The sequence below is a fragment of the Pelobates fuscus genome, chromosome 3 (genome assembly GCF_036172605.1).
Source record: "Pelobates fuscus isolate aPelFus1 chromosome 3, aPelFus1.pri, whole genome shotgun sequence".
Taxonomy (NCBI): Eukaryota; Metazoa; Chordata; class Amphibia; order Anura; family Pelobatidae; genus Pelobates; species Pelobates fuscus.
In genome coordinates, this window is record NC_086319.1 from 283,406,991 (window position 1) to 283,419,117 (window position 12,127).

A 12,127-nucleotide genomic window follows, 5' to 3' on the forward strand; every position below is an offset into this window, starting at 1 on the left:
TTTGAATTCAAAAGTTATAGGTCATAACTGTAAGCACTGATGTGAGAATTCCTTTATTAAACAGTTTAACCCCTAAGGACCAAACTTGTGGAATAAAAGGGAATCATGACATGTCACACGTCATGTGTCCTTAAGGGGTTAAATGAGAACCCGTTTTACCTTCTGCACATTTTATTGTTTGCTATTAGGTTCCTACACGTTACTGGATTGAGCAGTGTTAATCCACTGTTTATAATTTACTCAACTAAATTAATGCTAAAAGCATAAAAGAAGCAGAGACTTTAATTCAGTGACTGAAATTTTATTATGTTTTAACCAACATGTTTCTTCAAGTTCCTCTCAGATGGAAGAAGCAGCAGTCCACAACCTAAGGGCAAAATAAGAAGGTGCCACAGCTCCGAGTATATTGACAGGGCATTCCACAGTTTACCTCACCAAAACAGAGCAAAGCCACACTAGATTACAAATGTCCAATAAATAATAGGTTTGGAATTTACAGGATAGCAATGCCACACCAATAGTGATTCATTTGTCTTCTATTTTATAACACATTTAACTTATTCTTTGTTACACGATGAGGTGAAGCAGAACTGATTTTGATTTGATTAATGTTCAAATAATTTTTAACACCAAAAATATGCACAAAGTCTTGTTTTACAGGTTTGTTTTTGTTTCTGTCTTGTGAAACAGGCGGCTAATTTGGTCAGTATGATCCTACTCTACAGAACAATGTAACCAGCTGTTGAATGGCAACGCATCATCCAAGATGGGGGATGGCCAGGCTAATTTTTTTTTCTTTAAAGTAGAGGACTTAAGGGGTTTCTAAAATATATGTCACGTAATTATTTACTTGACTAAAGTGCAACGTCTTTTTGTATGTGCGTGTGTATACACACACACACACACACACACACATATAATCTACACGTATTATATACATATACACACACACCCCACTAATATATGCAGAACATTCTTTATAATTCATGAATTTAGAAAGGCAGATGGATATAAGTGGTCAACAAGTATTCTGGTGTCTGTTAATGGAACTGTCATTTAAATTCTCTGCTATGCGGGAACACTGTCCAGTACCAGATAGAGGATGAGGCTGACCACTCCTGTTATAAAGGACTTACACTCAATTTAAGTGTACTCAGATTGTTAATTCCACATAAGTGTCAGTTACATAACAGTGCAAGCCTGCCAATGTTGTATGCTTTAGAAGCTTTGTATGCCCTTTAGTTACCGATCCTCTTTACACTCGCTAAACTTACACAAGAAAGGAGTCACCTCCGATTATCACACGTTTTGTTGAAGGTGAGACTTATTGTTTAATAACTTTTTGTAGGAACTTGAAGAAACTGAACCAAATGATAATCTTAGTGGGTTAAAGTAAACTGAAAGAAATGAAAAGTGTCAAGTGATATGGTACACATTCAATTAGCTAATTGATTTTCAAAGTTCAAATCTATATAGTCAACAGCAAATTTTTGCCTAATAAATTTCTGGCTCTCCGTTTTAGCAGATAGTTAAAGAAAATGTGTCCTTTTATTTCATGCATACCTTCAGATCTACTATAAACCTAGGTAAACATACTCAGATAATATAGTTTTAGAAACTAATACCCATCAGAGAGTAGCAATAACTCTATGCTTACCCGGACTGTCCTTAAAAAATATATTCCCTCTCCCCATATTAGGGGTTATACGAAAGATATGATTCTGAAAAAGATGAAGTTGCAATAGTTCTCCATAAATAGAGAAATGCATCTATGTATATGCTTCTCTGGGACGTGTCCAAAATGATGATTTGTCCATGACATACAAGTAAGATTTGATGGCAGGAGATTGCTTTCGGCTTCAGCTGTAATTTACATTACACATACAGTATATGCATGCACATGCATGTTACACATTGATCTACATAAATAAAGTCTAAGAAGCTGCTACATTGTCACTCCTTTGTTCCAACTGAAACAGGTTTTATATTGTTGGGTGCTTTGAGTGTGTAGAAGAATGGAATCCACATTGTGCTACGCAGGACTTCATTTTTCAAGTTCTATTAATACATTAAAACGTTGGCTAGAGGGAAAAAAAAGCACATATACAATGAGAATGGCAATAAAATTCTAAGGCTGAGATGAAATTAATCGTCATCACATTTTCAGGATCTCCGGCATCCCATATTTAGATCTTAACTCACTAAGCAGTGAGAACTATATACCAAGTTGCAGAATTTAGGCTAAAATAGCTTAGCTGAAAAAATGTTTTTAAACTGAGCTATTTCCGACTCTATATTGGCAGTTTGCCACTGGGTTGTCAATTTACGTTAATCCGAAAATATTAGGACAAACTGTTCCATCTCTATATATAAGGCACCTCAAAATCTAAGACCCAACCGTAACACTTATTTTGATCCACAAATAAGAAAAGGAAATAGAATGGAAAAAAAAGTGATTTAAACACTGTTCTAGCAGGGCAATATAAGCGCTTAATATACTTAAAGGAGCAGACAACACAAAAAAGGAAAGAAACGAAAACAACCAACGATCCTATAGTGCTTCATCAAAAAAATGAGAAGATCTACTGACATCCCTGCTCTATCAACATGCCAGGTAAAAGCAGGAACAGGGTAATAATGGAATATTAATATTTACAAATCGAAGCTGCTTATTTTATGGAATACTTCTCAATTAAAAACAAAATGACTAACTCAAATCCTACAAAATCGATGACGCGAGGTAACAGGTTTCAGTTTTCCTTGCACTGAGTAAAGAAAATGAATAAAAAAAGTAAGCTTTCTCCTGATTGCTGCCGTTGCCAAGAGGACAGATAGAGAAAAATGAAAACTAATACAACTTTGGGTCTTCATTTGTAAACATTAATATTCATTGAAAGTAATATACAGGAAGTGTACTGCAACACTGGCTTCCAAATAAATTGACAGGTTGGGGACCATAGCCGGAGTGGATTCTATTTGTGAATGTTTAGAACTACAGCCATCATCACCACAATTAATTTTATGGATTCTGTCTGCCAGATTTTGAAGGGAAGGGTGCAGCATCAAAAGGATCAGAGCTGGAAGTTTCTGAAGTCCTGTAAGTCATAGAGGGTATGGGAACAGATCCAGCAACAGAGACTTTTGCAGCCTGAGACACTATTTTGTAAGCAGCAATGGGTTGAGCATCCATGTTTTGTCCATCTTGAGGACTGTAGTGTCGGGAATACTTAGACAATGACTGAGGACGAAAAGGTGTTGTGACAACAGCCCCAAACACGGTTTCCGGTGAAACATCAGATCCTGGGATCCTGTGATTTTCTGCACTGGGTGGGCACTTTAAAGCATTTGTAAACAGAGAGGACTCTGTTGTATCAGCCATTCTGCTGGAATGTGCGTAGAGGTTTCCAGTGGTATAAGAGGTCTTCATCGAAGGTGTGCCCACTGCAGAGTCTACGTTTCGGAATGTAGCATTACCTACTGATGCCACATCAAGGGCTACAAGGGATGGAACAGCATGTGGTGAAATGTTTGGAGTTGCTTCATCTATGCTTATCTTCCTAGAGAAAGGAGCTCTAAGAAAAACATCAGGCTCCTCATTCTGGCCCAATGTAGAGGCTGATTTAGCAACAAAAGGAGCTTTGGTAAAAATATCAGAGTCGTCTTGGGGTACCTTTGAACCTATGAAGGGTGTAGTGGCAAAGATATTTATATCTTGTGCAGACCCTTCTGCAGATCCCAAAGTCACCACTTTTGTTAAATTGTGCACTTGGGAGTTCAGGGTAGGAATTGTCTCTTGGGAAAAATTTCCAAATACTGCATTCTTGATTTTCTTTGAGCCGTCTTCTTCATCAGACTCCATTAACAGAGGTCGTGACCCGCTGCAGTCCAACAGATCTGATTCATGATCAGTGCCTTCTTCTTCACTGCTATGAATGGAACTGCTAATGGAGGGACCCTTTGGTGGAGTATCCGTCTTTAACTCTAGAATATGGGTACTATCAACAGTCACTGGATATCCTGCAGAACCGAGGATGTTCTGATGCACATCACTTCCAAGTGGAAACGTTTGAGGCTCTCGCTGAAGACCTATAACAATGCAAAAAATAACACCTTACATTCTTTGCAATATTACCTACACAGATATACAAAGTAAGACAGTGAAACACGTTACTATAGTAAGACCATTTAACCAATTATGTATAAGAAAATGTTGATTACATTAAATTATGGTCCTTACTTAATTATCCTAGCAGGAGAAATCTAGTCACTCTACAGTTCATGAGTCTTTCTTAAATATATCAACATATATACACACACATTATATATATATATATATATATATATATATATATATATATATATATATATATATATATACACACACACACACACACACACACACACATATATATGCACATACTAACACAGATACACACACATGCCTACATGTCCATACTAAATCCATAGTAGATTTACACATACAATAAACAGTTTATGCACGTATGTACAAATAACATGGCTTACCTTGGGGAAAATATTAGCAAGCTAGTGAAATTAGTGACATCAATAAAATGATTAAAGTCAAAGTAAAAAAAATAAAAGACTGGAGGTAAAAAAAAAATAAAAAAAAAAATATCACGTATTATTAAAAACAATTTCCAAGAGATAAGAAAGACCCTAACACGTATTGTTGGAGTCTTTTCAATTACATTTACAAAATTAAGCTAAATAATAAAATAAACTTGCAAATCTGTATTCAGTCCTAAATGTATTAAAGTGTGCATGTAAGCAATGTTAGATAATGATATACCACCTCTTTGACCTGCACAATGTATAGGTTAAAGATACTATAAGCACTCAAACAACTTTAGCTTAACCCCTTAAGGACCAAACTTCTGGAATAAAAGGGAATCATGACGTGTCACACACGTCGTGTGTCCTTAAGGGGTTAATGAAGCGGTTTTGGGGTGTAAACCATCCACCTGCACTCTCTCTGATCAATTATCTGCCATTTAGGAGTTATATCACTTTGTTTATACAGTCCCACCCACACCCCACTTGCACAGCCTTCCGAAACACTTCCTGAAAAGGAACCTAGATATTCAAAGTTTAATTTACAGAACATGAGGTAAAAACTTCTAAAGCAAGTTAACATGTGATTGAAAATAAAACTTTTTTTCATACAGGTTGTGGGAGTCACTGTCAGGGGAGGTGTGGCTAGGACTGCATAAACAGAAACAAAGGTGATTTAACTTCTAAATGGCAGAGAATCAAGCAGTGAAATTGTAGGGGCCTGACCTATACACCCAAACCGCTTTGTTAAGCTTAAGTTGTTTTGATGCCTATAGTATCCCTTTAAATCATATTTCCGGAGAAGAGGATAAAAAAATAAACACCCTCCTGGTACTGATAAATCCATATGTGTATTCAATTTTAGGATTATTAGAAGCTATGGCCCATTACAGCAGGATGCACATCGAATTAAATCAAGTATATTAATAGCAAATTTAATAGGGTCTCATTATGTCCACTAAAGCAGAGGTTCCTGGCCTATTTTGGACCAAGGCACACTTTAATAAGAGAAATATTTAAGGAACAACTATATTTTAATTTTTACCTTCGTTGGCATCTTCTAAATGTTGATGGATGCCTTAAGAGAGACAACCTTATTCATTTTAATTAAAGCAGATCTGTCACTTTTTGGGGACATTGCATATTTTGCAAACACCCCCAGAAGTGACATCTCCGGCGATGGTCTGGTGTCTGCGTAGTGTAGGGGAATACAGTTGTACTTACCTGAAACGGTCTCTAGACACCTTCTCTCTGTGCATCCATTTCACATCCTGAGGCTGCGTCAGTGATGTACTCTTGTGAACGCGTGAGAGTACATCACTGAAGTCTATAGAGGATCCTGCGTGACCACTTTATCTGATGGTATCTTTAAATTGGTTTGGAAATTAAGTGAAATTTCGACGCAGTCAGAATCAGTATTTCATCATTGCATCATCAATTTACACATTGCATCTGCTTCAATAAAAATTTGCCTTTGCATTGAACCTTTGAAGTGCCCAGACGGCTTTCAATTCCATACAAAATTGTATCATTATGAAATACTGAAATGTGACTGCTTTTTTAATTGCCAGATTGGATCCAAATTCCTAGGCTGAGACCAATTTTAAAAACAAAAACAATGAAACACATTTTTAGGGTTGCATTCAACCAATCACAGCCCTGAAGTCAGAGTGTCCATGGCACACATTTAGTGGCGTGTGGCATACCAGTTTACCATGGCAAACTGTTTGAAACAAACTGCACTATAGACCTAAGAGTTTCCAGCATGGATGGGTTGCATGCTTGCAAATATCTAATTTACTCACATAGGTAACAAAAGATAGCAATAAATCAAACAGGCATCAACATGTGTTCAAATGGCAAGCTTGATATTTTATTTTCAATTAGCGCTTATCTTACTTTTTTATTTTAAGGTCAATGTTCTACATCAGGAGTTTCCAATCCGTGGTACGCATACCCCCAGGAGAACAAGAACAAAAAATATAATTTGGAAATGGCCGCGGTAATAGCCACCGCAAATGTGAAGGTCCATCGGGTGGCCCATGCACTTAGTGCCACCTGGGGCCTGGACACGCGTTGGGGCGCTTTAATAGTGTGACCAGGTCCCTTTTAACCTGCACGGAGTGCCAGAGGAGGTGAGTAAGCTGGCTTTTTCCTCCCAGCTCAAATAGAATTTGCTGCACAGGACGGGGAGCTAAGAGAGGGAGGGAGAGGAGGAGCGAGACTCTAACACCCATCAGCCCCACCCATGGAAGCCATACTCCAGCACCTACAAGTTAAGAAACTAGAGGGTGGCTAGAATTGTGTGTGTGTATCTGCATGTGCGTCAGTGTGTGTGTGTGTGTGCGCGCGCAACTGTATGTGTGTCAGTGCTTGCATCTGTGTCTTTGCAACTTGTATCATTATGAAATGATTGCATCTGTGTCTGTGCAGCTGTGTGTCAGTGTTTGCACCTGAGTGTGTATTTGCATGTATGGAAGTGTGCGTCTTTACATCTGTATGTGTATCTGTATATGCGTCAGTGTGTGCATCTGCATGTGCATCAGTGTGTGTGTCAGTGTTTGCATCTGTGTCTGTATTTGCATGTATGGAAGTGTGCGTCTATACATCTGTGTGTGCGTCAGTGTGTATGTAGCTTGGATCTGTGTGCAACTGTATATGTGTCAGTGTTTGTATCTGTGTGACTATCATTGCTTGGATCTGTGTGTCTGTACATCTGTATGTGTGTCAGTGTCTGGATCGGTTTATCTGCATGTGTATCAGTATGTATGTGCATCTGCATGCATTTCAGTATTTGGATATGCACATCTGTATGTGTGCCAGTGTGTGTATCTGTATCTGTATCTGTGTCAATATGTGTATCTTTGTCTGTACATCTGTATTTGTATCTGTGTTTCTATACATCTGTATGTGTGTCAGTGTGTGTATCAGTGTGTATGTGCAACTGTTTGCATCAATGTATCTGCATGTGTGGCAATGTGTATATGTACATCTGTATGTCAGTATGTGTAGCTGTATGTCTGTATCTGTATCAACATGTATGTCAGTGTGTGTATCAATGTTTGCATCTCTGTATCTGCATTTGTGTCAGTATGTGCATCAGTGTGCCTGTGCAACTGCATGTGTGTCAGGGTTTGTGTGTCTGTATATCTACATGTGTCATTATGCGAGTGCGTATCTGCATGCGTGTCAGTGTGCGTATCTGTGTATCTGAATGTGTGTGTTTGTCATTGTATCTGTGTGAGTGTGTCATTGTATCTGTGTGTTTTTACAACTGTATGTGTCAGTTTTTGCACCCATGTGTCTGTATCTGCTTGTATTTGTATCTGCATGTGTGTCATTTTTTGTATCTGAGTGTCTGTGTATTCCATGTGTGGCAGTGTTTGAATTTGTACATCTGTATACGTGGCAGTTGATGCATCTTTATGTAAGCCTGTGTGTCTATCTGTATGTGTGTCAGTGTTTGTAGGTGTGTCTGTATCTGTATATGTGTCAGTGTTTGTATGTGTCAGATATGTAGCAGTGTGTTTGTACAACTGTATATATGTCAGTGTTTGAATCTGTGTATGTGTATGTGTGTCGGTGTTTGTATCTGCATGTATATCAGTGTTTGTATCTGTGCACCTGCATGTTTGTCAGTATGTGAATCCGTGTGTCTGTACATCTATATGTGTGTCAATGTGTGTGTGTGTGTGTGTGTGTATCTGCATGTTTGTCAGTGTTTGTAACTATCTTTGTGTGTGTTTTTGGATCTGTTTGTCTATGTATCCTCATGTGTCAGTGTGTGTATCTGTTTGAGTGCGTTATTGCTTGGATCTGTGTGTTTGTGCATCTTTGTGTGTCTGTATCAGTGTTTGTATCTGTGTATCTGAACATGTGTTAGTTTGTGTGTCTGTTTATCTGAATTTGTGTCGGTATGTCTATCTGCACAATGAGAAGCAGGGAGAGCCAGGGGCAGAAAATCAGGGAGTCTGGGGCAGAGAAAAGCATAAAAATTGTAATAAAAAAAACAGCAACAAACATTTCACAAATATGAGGGGTACAATTTATGGAAATGGGGTGCCATGGGGTACTAAAGTGTAAAAAGGTTGGGAATCACTGTTCTACATGTATTTACTGGGATTTCAGGGATAGCAACACCACCAACCTATCAATGTACATGTGTGTAATAAATGTTGCCTTGTCAGGGTATTTATATCGGCAGACATTTTGTGCTATGATAGAAATTATAAGTGTATATTGCCTGAGTCACTCTGAACAGAGCAGACTCCATTTTGTTATTTTCTAGCTAACAAAAGACACAAGATTTATTTCCCTTCTGTAAAACTAACCACTTTGCCAGAAGCTAAGGATTGCTTAGTATATACAAACCAAATTGATAAGAAATGAGAACGGGGGATGGACAAACTGTCTAAATGCTAATGGAATATAATCAATTCTAAACCCAGACATTTGTGACAGAGAAGATTAAATAATTTAATTTTACTTTCGATATTGTATAAGATCCCATTGTGAGTTATGGGTCATACTTAGTTTACGAACTGTCATATTAGAAATTAAAGGCAGGAATTGGAGACACACTGTCTGAAGAAAATTTAAAGAAACTCTTTGTACTGACAGAAAACTTAAGTTATAGATAACCATAAAGATAAGCTAAATGACGTCAAAATAGCCAACAGGGAAAGTTAACTCTTTCCTTGATAGGAATGTTTAGTGGGACGAGACTGCCCTCTATAGACCAAATACTTAAATTGCTATCTGGAAGGTAACTACACCTCCAGTTTTCTATTGGTCTATCACCTAGTGAATTTTCCCTTTAAATGTTAAGACAAAGGGAAGAAAGAGGAATGCAAAAAGAAGCAAAGAGGTGAGCAGTCGGGGGCAATGCAGAGAAATCAATGACAGATATCCACTCCAGGACACTCAGAATTTCTTACACACCATCACACATCCATTCAGTTCCTGAGACTACCTACTCATATGATGAGAAAATCTACCTAACTGGTAATTATACTGGTTTCATTTAATTAATCTAAATTAATTAAAATTTTCTGATAGCATGATATATGACTGGATAAATCACGATCAGATTTCGATATTTAGAAATCTTAGTTACTAAAGAATATATAATTAAGTATTCTATTCTGCAGATAGAAAGGATTATATATATTAATGTGACATATCACATGTTAGCATATCGTGATATTTATCCAGGTGTATTGATTTGCTCTAAAATAAGATAAAATATCTGTTTAGGCAAGTTACAATTCTGCTTATAGAACATGGTAGATTACCCTTATTGGATGGTTCCAGGAAATGACTAATGAGCTGGTTTAAATGTTATTTTATTTAAAATTACATGAGAATAGATCTTATATGTCCAAAAAGATCTAACCAGCATTGAAAGGGTTATTCTAACGGTTAGCCAAGTTTTATGGCCTTATGCTGCAAGCTCTGTGTGTGTAAGTTTCACTTTTGTTTCTCTGTGAAGTACTATCATAAATCATTGTCAACCATTGGGGAATGTATTGCCGTTGTATTACATACCATGTTATACTAAATATTAATTGATTATTATCACGCATGTTACATATTATTATTATTTAAATTGTCACAATAAATTTTATCTATTTTTATAAAAAAAATAATTGTGATTTTATTTATATGGAATACATTTCACTTACACAATAACGATCTTTGGGATCTGAGAATTGAAATAGTGGGCAATTCTCAACTGTTTACTATTATTAACCCATAAATATCCCCACAACCTATTCTTTTGTACTGTGGGTGTTTGTGAAACGCATTCTATTTGGTACTCAAGTAGCCATCAGTTACATCTTGGATGAACATCACTAAAAGTGCAGTTTGCAGATATCTACAGTAAAGAATTTAAAGCAATTGGTTAAGATTTTCCCCTCTGCTTGCCACTGAATCATTACCTTGAGAAAAATGAACTAGAGCTCACCCTAAGATGTGTATAAGACTAGAACAAAATGTATTAATGTAATCAACAAGGCAAATTGGCCTATCAGTCAAGGGAATGGTTAACCCCTTAAGGACCAAACTTCTGGAATAAAAGGGAATCATGACGTGTCACACATGTCATGTGTCCTTAAGGGGTTAAAGGGACACACCAGACTCCTAAAGTATTTTAGCTTGCTGAAAAGCTTTGTGTGAAGAGTGTATCCTTTTTTTAATTTTAGAAATAGGACAGATTTCAATAGAAATTTTCACTTTTATAAAGTATACTTGTTTCACCTCCTGGCTTCTCAAGCAGAAAACAGGTTATGTTACTTCCTAGTTGGTTAGCTCAGTGAAGCTAAACTCCAGAGGCAGCAATTGCCCATGGCACCTGCCTTGCTAAGACGTCTCATTGAACTGCAATTTTCGAAGTCTGTGATTGGAAAGCCATAGAACATGTAGGCGGGGTTAGAAGGGGAGAGCTTGCAAAGGCAGCAGACGAGATATGCAGTTTTTTTCTAGCTGTTTTTAGATATAACTCCAATGAAAAAATGTATTATGAATTTTTATTCGGGGTGTATCTACAAAACAGTGATTTTGATTTATTTTGTAATTGGGCAGTGGAGTGTCTCTTTAAGCTACACATTTCAAATCAAAGTTCATTATCTCAGAAGCTTTGAAAATCGAGTGTGTTATGATCTGAACCTTGCACCGTTACTACTTCAGACAGCTGAAGGAGTTTGTTGCTTACAGAGACCATTTAACCAAAGAATGTGCTTTTTTCAGCAAAAAACAAAACAAAACAACTGTTGGAAGTTAGAATTATTCCCTATGGTGCCATCTATTGGCACATGGGGGCAAAACCAACAGGATTAGTGCATTATATGGAGTTAATGTCTCTACTTCTAAGTCCTAGTTGATTACACATGGCTCAACGAGGCTGCTGTTCGTAGACTCTTTGACTCAGCAGACCATGACTTTCTTGTGGACTAAGGGCACCACCTCCTCTTCAGTCTACAAAATCCACAGTTTCCTTCACTTTTGTTTTTCCTCCACTCTATTTTCCTTTCTAGAATCCCATTTGTTGTTTCATAAAGTGTGCTAAAATGTATGCATAGGACATCAACTAATCTAATTACGCCTCTTGATCATGTAATGTTTAAATGTCCACTAAATACTGTGATGCCTTTCCATAACCGTGTATGGATTGAAAAAAGTACTTTCAATATATTAAACTCCATAATCACAGTGTATTATAGTGGTTATGCTAAAGGGACTCACTGGGAACTGTCCATCTGTTTTTTTGTCAAACTGTTTTAACTCACCCCTCTTACCCACCCCGTCCAAAAAAAATAATAAAAAAAAAATAAACCCAGAACAGATGATTGCCCAGTCCCCAAAGCCTCATGTATTCAAAATATTTTTGTCCATTTTCCATTTGAGATTTTTTATTACTTAAAGACAAAGATAACATAAATAACAAAAAAATTAAATAAATATATATACATATATATATATATATATATATATATATATATATATATATATATATATATATAAATAAATCAAATTTGCCAATAAAAAATAAAAT

The 12,127-nt window shown here is 36.8% G+C and overlaps 1 protein-coding gene across 5 annotated transcripts in view; it reads right to left on the reverse strand.

Moving 5' to 3' along the window:
• Positions 1-280: 280 nt before the first annotated feature.
• AAK1 (AP2 associated kinase 1) overlaps positions 281-12,127 on the reverse strand; it is a 101,880-nt gene continuing 90,033 nt past the window's right edge. For all 5 annotated transcript variants that reach the window (XM_063448645.1, XM_063448648.1, XM_063448646.1 and 2 more), the window contains one exon: positions 281-4,086. In XM_063448645.1, the coding sequence (XP_063304715.1) occupies positions 3,020-4,086 (1,067 nt within the window). In that variant the 3' untranslated portion in view covers positions 281-3,019. The remainder of the gene's footprint in view (positions 4,087-12,127) is intronic.